The 19986-nt window shown below is 43.9% G+C and overlaps 1 protein-coding gene across 1 annotated transcript in view; it reads left to right on the plus strand.

Annotated features, from left to right (window-relative positions):
- Positions 1-964: 964 nt before the first annotated feature.
- Positions 965-19986, plus strand: part of F8 (coagulation factor VIII) — a 55527-nt gene continuing 36505 nt past the window's right edge. Inside the window, exons 1-10 of the mRNA XM_077309231.1 lie at positions 965-1293; positions 5673-5773; positions 6848-6970; positions 9066-9278; positions 9799-9870; positions 10291-10380; positions 14707-14928; positions 15993-16266; positions 17047-17221; positions 19472-19556. Of these exons, the coding sequence (XP_077165346.1) occupies positions 1166-1293; positions 5673-5773; positions 6848-6970; positions 9066-9278; positions 9799-9870; positions 10291-10380; positions 14707-14928; positions 15993-16266; positions 17047-17221; positions 19472-19556 (1483 nt within the window). The 5' untranslated portion in view covers positions 965-1165. The remainder of the gene's footprint in view (positions 1294-5672; positions 5774-6847; positions 6971-9065; positions 9279-9798; positions 9871-10290; positions 10381-14706; positions 14929-15992; positions 16267-17046; positions 17222-19471; positions 19557-19986) is intronic.

Below are 19986 nucleotides of genomic sequence, written 5' to 3' on the forward strand. Positions count from 1 at the left end.
GGTTCTTATATGCCGCTTTTCTCTACCCGAAGGAGGCTCAAAGCGGCTTACAGTCGCCTTCCCAGGGAAGCTAGATCATCTACCAAGACAGCACAATCCTCTAAAGCAGGGGTAGTCAACCTGTGGTCCCCCAGATGTTCATGGACTACAATTCCCATGAGCCCCTGCCAGCAAATGCTGGCAGGGGCTCATGGGAATTGTAGTCCATGAACATCTGGAGGACTGCAGGTTGACTACCCCTGCTCTAAAGCAGGGGTAGCCAAAATGCAGCCCTCCAGATGTCCATGGACTACAATTCCCATGAGCCCCTGCCAGAAAATGCATTTTCTGGCAGGGGCTCATGGGAATTGTAGTCCATGGACATCTGGAGGGCCACACTTTGGCTACCCCTGCTCTAAAGTGTATACAGACAGAAAAAATTGCATCCATTTGCTTCTTTCATGGCTTGTTTTATCATTTTAATTTAATGAATTTGTAGTAAGGGATCTTATTTTAAAAACAAAGCAAGTGCTGTTTCCTCCTTTATCAGAAAAGGGGAGCTTTAGAGATCCCGTTTCCTCCAGTACTTTCCTCCATTTTATTCACAGATTTTTTTGGGGGGGGACCTCTCAGAATTGGGAAACATATTCTCATTTGGAAAAGGTTTATATATCCTGGAAAATATATAATCTATTTGTTGCAGTATCTGAATAGAACCTCCATGTACAGATGCACTGTGCCTTTAATTATAGGCACTGAAAGGGGGAGAACAAAACAAGAGCCGGGCGGCCATCACCATCACGTCCTGCCTGCTTGTGAACTGCTGGAAGCAGAATGCTGGTTTAGATGACCGATCCAGCCATTCTTACAGCCCTAACTTAATCCCAGAGTGGCAGCGGAGAAGAGGTTAAACCTTAACTCGGCCTCTTTCCATTCCCTTTTCCCCTCTCCATCCTGTTGCTGTCCGCCCAGCTGCTCACTCACATGTCCCAGCGCACCGATAACGCGACCATGTTTCTCTGCTGGGTGATACATCAAAAGCATGCCAGTATTTTGCTCAAACCTGTAGTGACTTAGTCGCTGCCCCCTTCTCTTGCAGAAGATGGAGATGGATGAATAGGTCTTTTTGCCTCCTTTCATTCAGAGCTGCTTTTTGCCTCTTGGGCTTCTGTGGTTTACGGGAACAATGAGGAGGTTGCTCTTCTGCTGCTTTGTTCTGTGCTCTCTCTTGGAAGAGAGTCTTGGCATCATCAGGAGATACTACATTGGAGCGGTGGAGAGAGATTGGGATTACACGGCTGGCAACCAGAAGAGGTAAGGAGGATCCCTTGTTGCCCACAGAGGCCTCGTTGCATTGGTAGGAGAAGCAGAGCCAGCTTTTTATACCCCACTTTTCCCTATCCGAAGGAATTCCAAAGTGGTTTACAAACACCTTCGCCTTTCTCTCCCCACAACAGACACCCTGTGAGGTATGTAAGGCTGAAAGAGCTCTAAAAGAATTGCTTTGTGAGAATAGCTCTAAGAGAACCATGACTAGCCCAGCTGGCTGCATGTGGAGGAGTAGGGAGTCAAATTCTAATCTCCAGATTAGAATTTGCTGCTCTTTAACCCTGCCACACTCTGTCTGTGGAATGAGAAAAGTTATTCATCTCAAAGAGTAACAGATGTTTTCACTCTGGACTTGCCAGGACCCATCTATGCATAAAACAAACAACGGAGTTGTGTGTTTAGGATCCATCTATGAGCTGCAGATTTCTCTATGGCTCATTGGGTTCTGTCCTGCATTTACCCCAAATCAGACAAGTGCAGCTCCCAGTCAGCTTCTGCTTCTACCCCCTGGTTCATCCGGGCATTACTCCACTGGCCAGCAGGTTAAAAAAATTTTTTTTGCAAAAATTGGCAACCCTCGTTGTACTCTGGCTGTTGTGAGAATGTGGGATTCTAGGTGTGTCATGGACTTGGTTGTTTCCTGGGCCTGCTAGCTTTTCTTGGTGAGGGACCATTTCAACAGGCCGGATGGAAAAGTGTGCTGGGACATTATAACAAAGTAGCCTTACTTCAACGGGAGCCAAGAAGACCTCCAACATCCCTTTCACTTGTAGGATCCCAGTTTTCTAGCTTTGGTGCATCCCTGAGAAATCCTTGTCTTGGAAGTACCTGTCTCAACTTTGGAAATGTTTTTTCAATGGCCTCCCATATGCTACTGTTCTTCCAGATCTTCTCCCTAGGTCTTTAAGAGTCACAGCTCTGAATGTGCATGTTGCCTCCAGGGCACATGGACACATGCATGCCCAAACAACTGAGACAATGATGGCACATCTTGTTCTGTCCATGAAAGGCATATTGTAGGCTCACGTAAGCTCAGTCGGCTTCAGGTCATGCAGGGAACCGAGGGGGGAAATCTAACTCTTCATCCTCTACTGATATCCACTAATGGAAACACAGCTCCCTGCTTTAACATTAGCATTTTAAAGGAAAAATGTACAAAATGCATCTTTCCCCCTCTCAAATGTGTGTGCGTGTCAAGTCATAGCCAACTTATGGTGACCCCATAGGGGGTTTCAAGATAAGAGATTAAGCAGAGGTGGTTGTCCACTGTCTTCTTCTGCAAAGGCTTCCTTGGTGGTCTCCTGACCAAGTGCCAACTTTCCTTAGCCTCTGAGATCTGATGAGATTCCATATTCCCCTCTCTAAAATAATAACAACAAAATGGGCAGCCCTGTTTCAGTTAGAGCACGGGTAGTCAACCTGTGGTCCCCCAGATGTTCATGGACTACAATTCCCATGAGAATTGTAGTACACTGACATCTGGAGGACCACAGGTTGACTACCCCTGAGTTAGAGGACTCAAGCAAAGGTTGAAGGGTTAAGCTCCTTATCTATTAAATACCCAGTCCAAAGACAAATTGAGGCTCCATAAACCTGAAATTGTCATTTTACAGATGTAGCTTCAAGAACTGAACAGGATCCATGCTCTCCATCTTCTCCGTTTGAGCCACAGGCTTCTAATACACCTTGTGAGACTCATTTGCACTCTTTATAGCATGCTAAGTTTCCCCCAGGAGATATCCCCTCTTTTTAATTAAAAAAACAAAACAAATATTCCCTTTGTTTTTAATCATGCACAGGATACAATCATAAACTGATGTGCAGGAATATGAAAGAGAACCACCAGGAATACGGGGTAGGGAGGTAATCAAGTATCTCTTGGTGGGACTGCCAGATTTCCAGGTGGTGATGGCAAAGTCATTTAATGTTCAAAACAATTTCACAAAATTTCAAAACGGATTCCCAGGGATAGTCTGTTTTCGATATCTTCATTAGTGAATTCTCAGTACTGTAATAACTCAGTCTTCTCTAATAGTGTTTTTATGATTGTTGGAAATAACTTAGTCTCTTATAATGTCTTTGTTATAGAGTTCAATCCTAAACTGGTCGCATAATATCCAAATTTGTAGGGGCCAACTAACATTAAGTAATTCCTCTATAGCAGTGACCCCTGCTATTACAGCTGACATGCCCAGTCCATACCTCAGGATGTAAGTGACATCATGTGGAGGAGCTCTAAAAGCCACCAACATCCGAAGGCTGTCCAGGAACATATTCCTTGTGCGGACATGGCCTTTGTTTCCCTGAGGAGATAGTTCCAGAGTTTTGGTGCCAGGACCAAGAAGGACCTCTACCTAGCCTACCTAATTTGTTAGATTTCCAGGTGGAGCTTCAAAGGAATGAACAGAAGTGATTGTTTTCATAAGCAACAGGACATTTTATAATCCTGTTGCCAAGTCCAAGTGGCTCTATGTTTATTTGGGTGCCTATGAATTGCTGGTGACAAGATTATTGAGGTCTCAGAATTCTGACATTATCAGGTCAGGACTTTCTCCTTTTTAAAGGGCATCCTTCCATATAACTGGAATAGTTTATGACCTACCAATGTAGGAAGTCTCTGGTTCTTCTGCCATGGCTTTGCTTCTCAGCCACTCATTGACTATAGAGATAATGCTGATCTACCTTATAGGAATGCCCTCAAGCACTATAGGAGCACCAACTACCAGTGCTGTAATAGTTCGGTAGTAAAATGCCTCCTATACAACACAGCGACCAAGTTTAGAGAGGGCAGTCGCAAATTGCAACTGTTCTCATGCTGCAAGGTCACGACTTTGCTTCCTTGCCAAACAGGAGCCGCAGGGTGTCTGGAAACTTGAACACAATGGCAGGGCCTGTTTTCTTTGGCTTTGTCTACAAAAACTTTCAAGTAGGGGTGCCTAATAATTCTTGACAAGAATGTTCCAGGCATCTGGAATGTTATCTTTCTGCCTTGACTTTTTGGGTGGGACCCTCACACTGACCCTGAGAGGCTGAAAGGCCTAACAATAGTTTTGCCATCTGCCCCCCCCCCTCCTTCCAAAGCATCCCAGGGCATTTCATTTGAAGCTCCCATCCCTCTCCTTGCAGGGTCATATGGGCAGAAGGCAGCCAGCCATAGAAAGACCACTTACGCTTCAATTTCCTCCCTTCTCACCACAGTCCTCAGCTCCACCTGGAGCTACTACTGCAGCATGTGTGCTGATTCACAGACACCCAAAATTTGAGTTACACTCCACTTGCTCATTTTTTCCATTGTGACCAAATCCCAGATTTCCTTGGCTGGTCTGAGTCACGTTAAAGAAAAATGATGAAGGAACTCTGATCTCTCACCGGCCAGATAAGTTCCTGGAAGGCGGGAAATTCTTGCCCTTGATCTCCAAAAGATCCTGTATACTGGCAGAGATAAGGCAGTATACGTGCATTCTGCTGTGTGCCTTTCCCCCTAACATGGGGCTCTGGACATAGGGCTCTGGAGTAGCACAACGGCCTTATGAGAATGAGGAGTGCCCAGGGAGGTCTCTGGTTCAAACCTTCATTCTCCTACTGACTCCTCAGTGACCCTAGCTGAGCTCCTCTGTCTCCCATCTGTGCCAAAGGCATGGCAATACCAACCTTAAAAAAGGTAAAGGTAAAGGTATCCCCTGTGCAAGCACCGGGTCATGTCTGACCCTTGGGGTGACGCCCTCCAGCGTTTTCATGGCAGACTCAATACGGGGTGGTTTGCCAGTGCCTTCCCCAGTCATTACCGTTTACCCCCCAGCAAGCTGGGTACTCATTTTACCAACCTTGGAAGGATGGAAGGCTGAGTCAACCTTGAGCCGGCTGCTGGGATTGAACTCCCAGCCTCATGGGCAAAGCTTTCAGACAGCTGCCTTACCACTCTGCGCCACAAGAGTCTCTTACTGACCAACCTTACAACAAGATAAAGGGTATGAAATGGTATCTAAAATGTTTATTAGATGCATAGACTGGATCTACAGTCAAGTGTCAAATTGGATCCTGGGTCATTATTTAAGAAAACATCTGTCTTTTTTTTAATGGATGACCAAACCTTGGCTCCAACCTGGAGCTGGCACCCCTATCCCCCATCCTCCACCAAGGGCCAGAATGGGCATGGCGACCATAGCTGAAAGTGCCTCAATGACAGACCAAGGAACCTGTATTGTGTAGTTGTGTTAGGAATCTAAATCATACATTACTTCCCCATCTAGGGGTTGTTGAGCATAGAAGGCAAGGATTGGGAATTAACTCTGATCTGAAAACAAATGCAGATAGTGTAGATTTTGGCCAATATCTTCATATTATTTTTTTTTTAAATTTTCCAGGGTGTCCTCCTCTAGCACAAACACCCAGTACAAGAAGGCTATGTTTGTGGAATATGCAGATTTGACGTTCACACAAGAAAAACCCAAGCCTGCTTGGATGGGTAAGAAGGTTTTAGACATGTAAATGTATGTCAAAGTGGCTGTGCCATGACTCATTATAACACGGGTATAAAACTTCAGCATTCTCGTACTACATGTTGATAAATGTTGGTGTAACCTCTGAATAACAGATCCCATGACAGATTTATCCAGTGCTTTCCCAAGCCAAAGCTTTGCATATATTATCTCATGGTAATCCTTATAAACACCCTGACAAGGTAGCTAGGATTAGCATAGGATTAGTATTGCAGATCTAAGGTTGACAGACGTCTAAAATAATCTAATGAGTTCATAGCAGAGGCAAAAGCAGGACAGGGCTCCTTAGATCAAACTCTCAAGTTACAACCAGTTTATGGTGAACTCAGCAAGGTGGCTTGTATTGCCCTCTGTCCAGGGCTGGGGTCATGGCCCAACCATTAGCCAATGAGTCAGATGGCCCTGGACTCCACAGCAATTGCAGGGCCAATCCCACCCCCAGCCTCATGGTTGACGTTGGTGTCCTCTCCAGGGATGGCTTCTGGGCATGACAAATATCAACAGTGCTCAGCTTCCAAAATCTGATGAGAATGGGCTACACTGTACAATTCTACATCCCATACACCTTATTAGGTTCAGTAAAATAGGTGTGTGGACATGGTACTCAGATACAACCATGGAACAGTATAACTTTCTTTATCTGATGTGCATAGGGAGAAGGGCAGGCTGGTCAAGGGGCCTTAGAAATAGAACAGCCTACCCCCTTCACTGTATCTGCATATTGGGAGGAAGTAGCACCTGTTGAATTCCTGCCTATCATATATGTTAAAGCTGCAGAGCCTCTGATGAGGAAAAAGTAGCATCTTCCATATTTGACCAGCCATTCAAAATATTTGAATTAAAGAAAAAACAGTGCCATTCTAAGCAAAACAGGGGGAAACATGGAAAATTGGCAGACAATTCAGGGTTTCCTATCCAGTGTTTCCAGTTGTTAATTTGGAGAAGTTCACAGTGGAAAGCAAGATAAAATGCAGTTCCCAACATTGCTTTTGTTCCCCAGTCTGAAGAGGTATGCCACCGTACTTCTTTCTCTCCCTCAGGTCTCTTGGGCCCCACCATCCAAGCAGAAGTCCATGACACTGTAGTAGTCACTTTTAAAAACCTGGCTTCCCACCCTTTCAGCATCCACGCCATTGGGGTGTCCTACTGGAAGGCTTCAGAAGGTGAGTTTGGTCTTGAAGCAGAAATTGACAGGAATACAGTGGCACTTTAAAATCAAACAAAGTTTATTCCAGCATATAGGGTCCGTGAGACCAACCAGCAGAGGATTGGGAGGGGGGTTGTCTTACCAGTAGTGAGAAGGGAAAACCAGGAAATAAGTGTGACATACCTACATAACCTGGAAATGGTTTAACGCTTTGGGGATTTAACATTGGGGATGACGCTTTGGTTTGTGGGCAAAATCTCTATGATAGAATTAGCTTCTTACCATAGAGTTTTGCCAAAAGAACAGAGTAGTGCCTCCCAGTGTCACTTCCAGGTGACACAGGGATGACAAGCTTACTTCCTGGTTCTTCCCTCTCGGCACCTGGGAAGCTCCCCTGGTTTCTGAGAACCCTAAGCTGGAGGAAGGCTTTAAACTAGGAGATCCCCAGGCCCCAAATTGGAGATTGGCAACCCTAACCTGGTACACTTCATCAGACTTGTTTATATTCACAACCAAAAGGTGTATGTGGATAGGTGGAGATGTTACAAAGCGAGGCATGTTTAAAACCAGACCTAAAAAAAGAAGAATGATCAAGGGTTGGTGCTGGAAGCCATCTGGATCCCTCTAAAGCAGGGGTAGTCAAACTTCAGCCCTCCAGATGTCCATGGGCTACAATTCCCAGGAGCCCCTGCCAGCAAATGCTGGCAGAGGCTCCTGGGAATTGTAGTCCATGGACATCTGGAGGGCCGCAGTTTGACTACCCCTGCTCTAGAGCCACTGGCAAAGCCTCACCAAGCTCTCCTGAGGACGCTTGTTTGAAACCCCTCAAGAGGAGGGGAGTACCCAGATAGCAACTTGGGGGGAGAGAAGAGGCTGAGGAGAGGGCTTCACCCTTTCCACTGTTTCCTTCACTTTATCCTCTGCATTTCAACCCTTTAAAAACCCATTTGTGAGGTTTTGACACTGGAATTAACAGGGCTGCTTGTTCCTCAAACCTCTCTGTGACTCCATCCTTCTACCATATTGATTCAGTCCAAGCATCTGTAATCTGTAAACCGCTCCTGTGGAGCGGTTGAAATAAAAGAGTAAGGGGTAGGTGGGAGGAGAAAGGGGCAGGGCGAGCCTATGATAAAAACTCGGAGGGGCCAATCGGGAGCTGCAAAGCAAGTGTCAAGTGGCCGAGTGTCACTCCAGGGCCAAGTGGCGGCTTCCCATTGGCCACTTGGCCCGCCCTGGCCTCTGTGGTGAGTGGGCCGCGGCAAGAGTCTTTGCTGTCGGGAAAGGAGCAGGGCTGCTGAGTCGAAGATATGGTGCTCTTCTGGGCCCAGGGAAGCCGGGACCTCAGGGGGGAGGCGGCCAAAGGCATTTCGGCCCGTTGATCCCAGGGGGAGCGGGGAGAGGAAAGGCTTTGCCGCCCCAAAACAGCAGCCCTGGCACAGTGATGCGCCAGGCCTGCTCCTGTCGCCATGCCAAAGCAGCCAGATGGGGGGCAGGGTTAAGAGAGGCCTGGCGGGGACGCAGCGGCGGGGGTCCCGCAAGGAGCCCTGCAAGCCCCCCCCCCGCCCCACCAGCACCCATCCTAGCGCCCATTGTATTTTAAAATACAATGGGTTTTACTACTAGTCATGAATAAATCTCAAGACTTGCTCAGCTCCCTGAGTCCCCGCAATGACCAGGGCACCCAAAATCTAGTCCTCCATACACTCCTTCTTGGCAACCCATAGAAGTAACCTTCTCTTGGAGAGAAAACAGCTAAAGGAGAAGCCGTTTCAAGAGAGAAAATGTGGACAGGAGAAGAATTCAGCACTTATTCCAGGTGATACTCATTGCCTCCTTCAACCCCCACACTCCCAGACTTGGGAATTTGGAGTTTGATTATGGTGAGCTGGTCCAGACCTCCTACTGAGCTTTGACACCAGAACAGAAAGTAAAAATCAGGTTCCTCACATTCAGATTCTGTGCTCTAATCTCGCAGATTTGCCTGTATGAAAACAACAACAACCTTAATAACTAGTTGCTGTAAAGGGAGAGAAGGGAAAACAGGTCAGTTTCCTAGGACAGAATGAGAGCAACGGTGCTGACAATTAAGTGATGTTTCTTTTTTGTTTCAGGGGCAGGTTATGATGATCAAACCAGCTCAGTAGAGAAGGAAGATGATGCTGTAGGGCCTGGCCAGAACTACACTTACGTGTGGGAAATCTTGGAAGCCGATGGGCCAACTGACAGTGACCCCCTGTGTCTGACCTATGTGTATTCTTCCCACGTCGACAGTATCAGGGACACCAACTCTGGTTTGATTGGGGCACTGCTAGTTTGCCTGCCAGGTAAGGTGGAGGGGATGGGACCCTTCCCCATGAAAGAGCTCCCACATATCCAGATCTCTGCAAATGTTCATTACTGATCTTGGCCAGTGCACTTTTGCTTGCTAATTAAAAATTGACACCGCCTCCTTAATTTCTGAAAGTCTTTCTGTCTCTCGGCCCTGATATGCATACCTTCAGGCTACCCTGAGCCTATTCTACACACAACAGATAATGCACTTTCAATGCACTTTAGAAGTAGATTTTCCTGTTCCGCACAGGAAAATCCAGCTGCCAAAACACATTGAAAGGGCATTATCCTATGTGTGCAGAATGAGCCCTGATCTCATCAGTTTTCAGAAGCTAAGGAAGTTGGGCCCTGGCTAATATTTTGAAGGGAGACCACCAAGTGGCACAGTGGGGATTCGAACACAGGTCTTCCAGATCCTAGTCTGACACTCTAACCACTGCACCACACTGGCTGCCTAAGATCTCCCAGAGAGGCATAAATGTTCTTCCAATAGTTCTGTTATTTTTTCTGTAGGAACCCTGGCAAGGGAAGGAGCTCAAAGCCGATTCCAACAATTTGTGCTGCTTTTCTCAGTGTTTGATGAAGGTAAGAGTTCTGGGGAGGGGAATCATTCCCTCATCTTTAAAACCTACCCTTGGATTTACTTCTCATTTGTTTCCTTTTTTGTTTACTGCACCACAATGTGTGCGTCCCAGCTTTTGTCTTCCTGCACGCTGTCCAAAGAATTCAGTTTAATGTCAACATCCTATCCTCCATGGATCCAGCTGTACTTTAAAAGGTTGTGGCAGTACCTTCTAAAGCAGTATCGCCCAGGAAGAAAGACAGCTTATAAATGTTTTAATAATAAATGTTTTAAATGAATAAAAATCTACTGATATATCTTATAAACAGAGATACAGTTTTCAAGGATTGGATCCACATAGTGATTTCACATTTGACATATTATCCAATATAGTGCTATCATGATGATCTGTCTTTCTTAAAAACATTTTCCCCTCTACTTAGGCAAAAGTTGGTACTCTGAGTTCAACACCCTGGGAACTACTTGGACTCAGCTACACACTATAAATGGGTACATAAATTCCTCTTTGCCTGGTAAGCACACTCTTCCTTTCCCTTCAAGACAAGTATGACAACAAAGTGGTAAACAGATGGGGCCAGCAGTAAATGGTGGGGTGGAAGCCGTTGATCACTGGCATTGACGGTTTTATTTCTCATATGTTTTTGTGATCTACAACTGAATTCGAGGGGTCTGATTGGCTGGTTTAGCAAAGAATTATCATATGGCTGTGACACAGTTTACTAATGTAACAGGATTAACTTTTGCTTATATACGCTACTTTTGCTTATGTACACTACTCCCCTATCCTTTCCTCTTCACCTCTTTGATAATTGGGGGAGGGACGGGATTTTTAGCCATCATGTTAGTAGATTGATGTTTTAATGGGAATTTTAATGGGGTTAGTTATTGTGACCTGCCTCGAGCCTGTCGGGAGAGGCGGGAAATAAATCTAATAATAATAATAATAATAATAATAATAATAATAATAATAATAATAATAATAATAATAATAATAATATATTCACACTGTCATGATGGTTAATTCATAGTCTGAGGAAGAGTGCTTGCACTCGAAAGCTCATGCCTTGAATAAATCTTTGTTGGTCCTAAAGGTGCCACTGGACTCTGATTTTATTGTGCTACTTCAGACCAAGGTGATGGAGTTAGCTATAAACCTCAAGGGATGAATGGTTTGACTTCATAACCTGAACATCTGCAATCTAGACCAGGGGTAGTTAACCTGTGGTCCTCCAGATGTCCATGGACTACAATTCCCATGAGCTCCTGCCAGCAAATGCTGGCAGGGGCTCATGGGGATTGTAGTCCATGGACATCTGGAGGACCACGGGTTGACTACCCCTGATCTAGACCATGAAAACAGAGAACTGTTACAAGTTCATTGCACAAAATGCTGGCACTGTGAGGATGGGGGATTATCCATCCACAGGTCTAGAGGCGATTTTGACCCCCACAATCAAGTTTCTTCCTGGAAGCCAGGATTCATGATAAAGTTGGAACATGTGCAAAATGTTGTGTAATTGATGTGTGGGTCCTTCTCTGTGGTGGCATCCTAGCTGTGAAATACCCTTCCTGCAGTGGTCTTCTTAGTGTCTAGTTTTCACATTCTTGTGCCCTGTTGTGCTGTTTGACTGTTGTGCCTGTTTTTATAGAATAGGTTTCCTGTGTTTTTATGCTTTTACTTTTGTATGCTGTTTTTACTGATTTTTAAAACAGATTTTTTAGAGGATTTCTTAATGTGTTTTTGATGTATTATTCTGATGTGTCTGTAAGCTGTTCCAGAACTGCTTCTGGAGAACATGGCTAATAATGATCTAAACAGAAAGTTTTCATTATAAATAGATTCTGGTATAACATTATATACAAAAATATAGAGATCAAGTGTATATAAAAGCAAAAAGTGATGTAACACTGACTTGAAATATCTCTCATATATGGAAAACATTTATCCTTTCTGATACCAATGAAACTGAGGAAATATTTCACCCTCTCTTGATTAAGTTCAACAAGGAGGACACTGATTTCCCAAAGTGAGAAAAAAATCTATTCAGTTGCTAACTCAGTCAGTTTATTATGAGGGTTCTCAACCAATACAAACACAACACAATCATAACAATCTATAACTTTAACATATATGACAGATAAGAATGTTTGCTTCATCAAATTTGTCTTTACAATATAATTTAAAAGAGAGAAAAAATGTGGTTTGAGATTTAAAATTTCATCTTATCTCAATCTCAGTTATTGTGTGCTAATTTTCTAAATGTACAGAGCTGGGCATAAAATCTGGTTTTTGTCTATTCAAAAAGTGAAATCAAGCTGGCAAAAATATAACTCTCCAAGTTTTATTGGCTGTCTCCCTTAATCTCCTGTCTGTCAGCAACCAAAACGGGGTCCCAGTTATTTTTTATCCCTCTTTCTGGATCCTTATCAGTGGCTGCAAATCATTATTATCTAAAATAAGGCAGTATTGTAATTAACATATATATTGCAGTCATATCCAGTAATGTTCAGACCCATCAATCAACATACCTGTGTTTGCAAATTAAATGTTGCAATTATCACATTTATTTATTTTTATTTATTTATTATTACTGGATATGACTGTAATATGTATGTTAATTACAATATTAACAACCAACTGATAAAGATCCAAAAAGCGGGATAAAAAAATAACTGGAACCCCATTTTGGTTGCTGACAGATTAGACAATAAGAGAGACATCCAATAAAACTTGGAGAAAGAGTTATATTTTTGCCAGCTTGATTTCGCTTTTTGAATAGTCATATTTCCCGTGAAATCTACTGTGTTTTGCTCTTTTTTTTTTTTTTTTTTTTTTTTTACTATTTGGTGTTTTTTGTCTAGCAAAAGATATTTTTGTTTGATCACCCAGGGAACTTTTCTAAAAATGAGCTAATACTTTCCATATGAATCTTGCCATAAAAGGGAGTTTCTAACTCCACATTGCTCAACCTTGAGGTTGATTGATCTGCAGCGTTTCCACCAACATACACACACACTTTAAACTGCAATGTATACTAGGGTGTTTCCGCACAAGGACCAATGTTGCCAATTGGTTCCACAAAGTGGAAATGCTATTTTAAATAGTGGAATCTCGGCGTTACGCATACCTGCCTTTGTAGTGGAATCCAGTAGCGTTTCATTCGTTCCCCACAGGTTTCCGGTCTCGCAAGAATCGCTAGAAAGGAAGCGATTTTTTCTGTGCTTGTTCCCGCCCCTGGCTGTCAATCAAATGAACAGCCAATGGGCGGTTGTTATCATGCTCCAGAAAAGCCCCTTTCCCTTAAAAAAAAACACACACGTTGCAACAAATATGCCTTGATTCATTGCAATGGAGAGACCCATCTAGTTGGCGTGTGAGCCGGCGATTCATCGTTACCACGCTCCCCCAAGTAAAAAAAAATCCCCCCCCCGCACGTGTGCGATTTTCAGCTGAAAATAAAGGGAACTTGCAAACGGGGCTGTGTTGTGCTTGGGGACTTAGGGGAGCTTTAAAGCACTTCTGTGGAGGGACCGTAGCCGAAGAAGCCTCGCTGGGTGAATCAAGCCTTGCTGGTTCGTTGCTTTCCCCGCTCGCTCCGAGGGGGAAAAAATTACAATCGCTTCACCGGAAGTTCGGAGGAGAGAGCCAGGGGGAGGGACTTTGTTGGAACTGCAACAATGAGAATGAACAGGTCTTTTTCGCTAGTGTTGCAGATTGTTCGCAAGAGTGTAGCGCTTTTCGGAGGGTGAATCCACTTTTCCCGATTTCCCTAGAAGTGCTACAATGAATCGCTTTTCGCGGAACTGTTGCAGGAGTGTTGTAGATTGTGTGCAACGTCTTGCGGAACTGCAAATTAGTAGCGTTTACAATATGAAAGCCTTCTGCTACATTAAACTTGTGCGGAATGGCCCTAGGATTGCTAATTTCAGATTGAGAATTTCCTGGAGATCTGGGAATTTAGGGAGAATGGGGTTTGGGGGAAAGGAGGGATCTCAGTAGTATATAATACCATAGAGTCCGCCCTCCAGAGCAGCCATTTTCCTCAGGAGAACTGATGTCTGTCATCTGGAGGTGTTATAATTCTGGGAGATTTCCAAGCTCTACCTGGAGACTGGCAATCCTGGAAATTGGCTGTGTTAGGGTCATTTTTATTCTAGCTTCCATTAAATGGAGAAGTAAAATGAGCATCTACCATGAAATTGGACTGTTTTCTTCTGCTTGGTATTCTTGTTCCTGTGTTTTTCCTGTACTGCCAAAAGGAAATATTGTATGCAGTACATGCATTTTTCCTTTGCTCTATGATGTTTTTTTTATTATTATTATTCTTTGATGTACCTGGGGTTTATTGAATTCCTCAATTTTAGTTGGCTCAAGTGAAGAACCACAAGAGGTTAAGATGGCCTAATGAAGCTCTTTTCCAACTAGTCTTGTGGTCTGTGTGGTTCCCAATGTTTGAAATACATTTCCTCAAGAGGCCCTTCGGTGTCCTTCCTTATTCTTATTTTGGACACCAGTAAAAACATTTCCATTCGGTTGGATATTTGGGATTACACCAGAAATGCTTTTTCTTGTGGCTTTTCCTCCCACAAATGATTATAGAACCATAGAGTTGGAAGGGACCGCCAGGGTCACTTAGTCCAACCCCCTGCAGAATGCATTTTTCTAAAATGTTCTGTCATCTTCTTGTGTGTATTTAATTGTTTTGGAGACATTTACGTTAAGAAATAAATACATAAAAAAGGGTGATGTTGCAGGTGTGGAGGGATGGGGGAGGCAGATTAAGCTGAATAACATCAAGCTGCTTTTTGGCTGGACAGTCTTCTTGCTTCCCTTGCAGGTCTAAAAGTATGCCAGAAGAAAACGGTCTACTGGCACGTCATAGGCATGGGTACCAGCCCAGAAGTCCACTCCATTTTCTTTGAGGGTCACACATTCTTGGTTAGGCATCACCGGCATGACACCTTAGACATCTCCCCATTCACTTTCTTCACTGCAGAGACCATGCCCAGCGCCAACGGCACATTTCGAATGTTCTGTCAAATCCCATCTCACCAGCAAGGTAATAGCTGCTTCACATTAACACATTTTCAGATGGTGGGAATTCAAGATGGTCATCGTGAACAAATGAAAATGGCTGGGTTATTTATTTTATTTTATTTATTCATTATTTTATTTTATTTTATTTATTCTGAGACTTCTATAGTGTTCTCTCTCTCACGATTGGACGCCTTGGGGGCAATGTACAACATGGCAATAAATAGGACAGACAATGTAAAAGTCAGAATCATACAACTGTGGCAGAAGTCAGCAGGATTTAAAATACAGTTGAATGACTATCAAATTAGTTAAACGTTAAAAATTAAAACCGCTAGCCCTATGAAAGGGGAGGAGAAGGGAAACAGTCTGACGGTGTTCCAAAGGAGATCTTCTTAAGTGTTGCATTTTTCTCTCTTAAAACCCACACGCTTCTGCCCGAGATGTTGAATATTAAGCATTCTAGGGATTCATCTTCTCAAACAAATCCCCGCTGTCATGGGTGACAGTGGGCCAGTCATATACTCACAGCCTAACCTACCTCACAGGGTTGTTGTGAGGATAAAACAGAGAAGAGAAAGGTGGTGTGTGTGGGTGTGTGTTTGTGTGTGTATGTATGTGTGTGTGTGTGTATGCACACACATACACACACAGATGAACGCTCTATTTCGATCTACCCTGCAAGGCTGTTGTGTGGATGGTGCCCCCCACCAACCTGCTTGCCCTGCCACGACCCCTGTGAAAGGGTCATTTGACCCCAAAGTGGTCTTGACCCCCAGGTTGAGAACCACTGGCCTAGTCTGTCTTGGGAAATCACTGGAGATTTGAATCACCCCTCCTGGACGCTGTCAACCTTTTAAAAGCTGTTAAAGCAGCAAAATGACTTTTGGCTTGATAAGAGAGTACAGCATTGCACATTTTCATCCCCCCCCCCCGGTAATGTCTTCAAAGCTCTAGAAATGTTTTATCTCTTCTACATCCCAAATTTGTAACTGTTGCCTCCTCAGTGCTGGTTCTGGAGGCCAAATTTGTACCTGGAGTTCTAACCAAGAAACTCCACCATCAATGTGTGTGTGTCTTTGATTCCAGCTGGAATGGAAACGTATGTCAAGGTGGAATTCTGCCCAGAGGAACTTGCAAAGAAGATGCGGCTGGCGGAACATGCTGCAAATGAGTTTTACGACAGCTACGATGAAGATGATGACATGGAAAGTATCATGATTGACATGGATGTGGAGAGCACGGTGCCCAGGCTCAATGCCCGTAGCTTTGCCAAGCAGCAGCCTGTTACCTGGACCCATTACATTGCAGCGGAGGAGATTGAGTGGGATTATGCCCGAGTCTGGTCCCCTTACCTGAACAGGTAATGGTCCCCATACTATCGATACAGAATTCCTCTGGTCTTCAAGTTCTCAGACCTTGATTTTAAGGAGTGTCCCTCTTGCAGAATGCCTGTTCTTATAAATGTTACAAAATCCATAATTATGCACTCAGACCAGGGAAGCGTGCTTAACTCCCACCAGGGCCAGGGCCTTTTTGGTCCTGGCCCCAACCTGGAATGAGCTCCCTGGTGAGCTACGGGCCCTGTGGGAGCTTTCGGCATTCTGCAGAGCCTGCAAAATGGAGCTCTTCCGCTGGGTTTATGGTTGAGGCTGGGGTCGGCGAGGTAGATCAATACCCCCCCACCCTGGGTCTGAGTAGTACATTGTTGACCTCCTTCCTCACTCCTCCTGTAGTAAGGGAGGGTGGGGGGTTTCTCTGCCATGTTGGAATCTTTTTTTTGTCTTTTTAAGGGGGGTTTTAATGGGTTTTTTAAATAAGACTTTGTAACCTGTCATGAGCCGATTTGGAAGTGGTGGGGAATAAATTGAAATAATGATGATGATGATGATGATAATGATAATGATAATGATAATGGTAATGATAATGATAATGATAATGATGGAGCATTTCCCACCCTCGGCTTATACGCGAGTCAATACGTTTGCCCAGATTTTGTGGTAAAATTAGGTCCCTTGGCTTATATGCGGGTCGGCTTATATGCAAGTATATACGGTATTTTCAAATCCTGAGTTGGAAACCCTTCCTGCAGGAATGGCCAGAATTAGCACCTGGAACACGTTCTCTATCCCCTTTTTGGCAGTACTTACAGCAGGCAGTATCTGGAACAAGGTCCCCAGAGGATTGGCTCCAAATATAAGAAAGTCGTCTATGTGGAATATGAGGACTGGACTTTCAAGAGGCGGAAGAAGCCCCATGATCCTGAAATGGGAATTCTGGGGCCTGTCCTCAAAGGAGAAGTTGGAGATGAACTTAAGGTAAGAGAGGTTCTGTGTTGTAAATGGAGGTCATGTGAAGCTGCCTTATACCAAATCAGCTCTGGATCAGTATTGTCAATTGTGATGGGCAGTATGCCACATATAGCCTTTCTGTGGGGGTACAGACCACCGGAAATAAGGGCTACCATGGGAAAGAACCTAATTACCTGGTGCTGTGCCCATACAGCGGTGGATATAGCATTACGGTTGCTGGGTCTAGAGTAATGTTTCCCAGCAGTGAATGATTACAGTAGTGCAACGATTCTGCAACAGGCTGTGATGTGGGAATGCAACTTTAATTGTTAATTTTCTCCATGCCTGGATCTTCATGCCTAGACCTTTCTGAGAAACTTTTCTCCAGGCAGCATTCTAATTACTGTTGTTTCGAAAGACCAATAAAATCCAATCATGTTTTCTTACCTGGGAAAAAGTATGCATAAGGAGATACCTATGCAAGAGGGATATACAAACATGCCAGTTTTCTTACCTATGCTTTGCTCCTGGGCTAGAAAACTAGGCTAAAATGAATTTCAATAGTGATAAAGGCAAAGGTCTTCATTTATGTAGGAAAACTATATGCATCATTATAGGATGGGTGAGACTTGTCTTGGTAGTAGTATGTGTGAAAAGGATCTGGGGGTCTTAGTAGACCAGACATTGAACATGAGTCAGCAGTCAGTGGCTAAAAAGGCAAATGGAATTTTGGGCTGTATTAAAAGATCTTAAGTGTCCAAATTGTGTGAGGTGTTGTTACCACTTTACTCCACTCTGGCAATACCTCACCTGGAGAACTGTGTTCGGTTTTGGCCACTGAAGAAGAGAAGAAGTAGAGAAAGTGGAGTGTGTCCAGAGGAGGGCAAAGAAGATGGTGAAGGGTTTGGAGAGTCCATGAGGAAAGGTTGAGGGAGCTTGGTCTGTTTAGCCTGGAGAGAAGACAAGTAACAGGTGATATGATAACCATCTTTAAATACTTGAAGGGCTGTCAGATAGAAGATGGAGCAGAGTTGTTTTCTGGTGCCCCAGAGGGTCAGACAGAACCAATGGGTTGAAATGAATTCAAAAGAAATTTTGGCTAAACATCCGGAAGAAGTTCCTGACAGAGCCGTTTCTTAGTGGACCAGGCTTCCTCAGGAGGTGGTGGGTTCTCCATCTTTGGAAGTTTTTTAAGGAGAGGCTAGATAGACATCTGACAGAAATGCTGATTTTATGAACTTAACAGGTGAAGACCCATCAGCCGTAATACAAGCAAATGAAATAGTTTTCAAGCTGGAGATGGCAAATGAACAGTTTATTCCATTATAAACAACTCCTCAAACTTCCAAAACATCAAAACGAACTCCTAGGTATTTTTTCATTTTCAGTATCTTCATCAGTGATGTAAGATACTCTTGAATAACAGGTCTTCTTTAAATGCATTCCTATCATATATCAGCAGGATGAAATCATAATCTTATGGTAATATATGTGGGATTCAATCTCCAAATGTTTCTATGGTATCCACTGTACAGAGGTCTACACATATTAGCATCACCAAGTGTAAATGCTCTTACACTTGACCCCTACTACTAAAGAGCAATTACACTTGGTGATGCTAATATGTGTAGACCTCTGTACAGTGGATACCATAGAAACATTTGGAGATTGAATCACACATATATTACCATAGGATTATGGTCATACCCTACTGATATATGATAGGAATTCATTTAAAGAGGACCTGTTATTAAAGATTAAAGAGTATCTTACATCACTGACGAAGATACCGAAAACAAAACAAAAATACCTAGGAGTTCATTTTGATGTTTTGGAAGCTTGAGAAATCGTTTATAGTGGAATAAACTGTTCATTTGCCATCGCCAGCTTGAAAACTATTTCATTTACTTGAGTTTATGAACTTAGGCAGATTGTGAGTGGGTGGGCAGGAAGGGAAGTGCCAGTGTTTGTCTCTTGTGGCCCTTCCTTACATATCCAGGGAATATCTTATTCCTGCTGTGGGATGGTAGGTGAATTTCCTCCAGGTCAGGCTGAATTCTGGAAATTTTTGATGAGAGGGATCACTTGGGCATGAAACTGGGGTCACAGTGGGTAGGCAGGTAGTTGTGAGGTCCTGTATTGTGCAGGGGGTTGGCTAGAGGACCCTGAAGGTCCCTTCCAACTCTAGGATTCTATGATTCGTAATTAAGGACCTAATAAGTCTACAACCATGAGTCTACAACCATCATGACCACAATGCCTAAACTGTCATTTCAGATCGTGTTCAAGAATCTAGCCAGCCGGCCATACAACATCTACCCTCATGGCCTCTCCAGTATCTCTTCCTATCAACAAACCAAAGGTAAGGCTGACTTCAGAAGTTGTCTAAGGAGAGGCCTGGCAGACATAGATGAAGATGGGCAAGACTGTCTACTCTGAGCTTCTAAAATCCAAATTCTGAGCTGGAGGAGTTTCAATTCCATCAAACTGGAATTCTGCGTCCTACCTAAAAATTATGCAGATCAAATTCCTGAATATATTTGGTCGTAACTGACTCAGTAACTGGGGAGAAGCACAAGTTGCAGCTAGTTAGTTTCAGGGAGGGGCCCAAGCTGCAATCTCTTTGGATCCTTTGGCCTTCCTTCTGAGGAAGCTTTGCTTGGCAGCTTTGCACTCCTGAGGACTAACTAATGAAGATGCTGAATTCTCTCTACAAGCCTGCTGCAGCCCTGTGAAATAAGCACAGCCTTCCCCTTAGCAAATTCCAGCTCCTTTCCCTGTTGATTAGGTCT

Source organism: Paroedura picta, chromosome 13 (genome assembly GCF_049243985.1).
Source record: "Paroedura picta isolate Pp20150507F chromosome 13, Ppicta_v3.0, whole genome shotgun sequence".
In the NCBI taxonomy this organism is placed as follows: Eukaryota; Metazoa; Chordata; class Lepidosauria; order Squamata; family Gekkonidae; genus Paroedura; species Paroedura picta.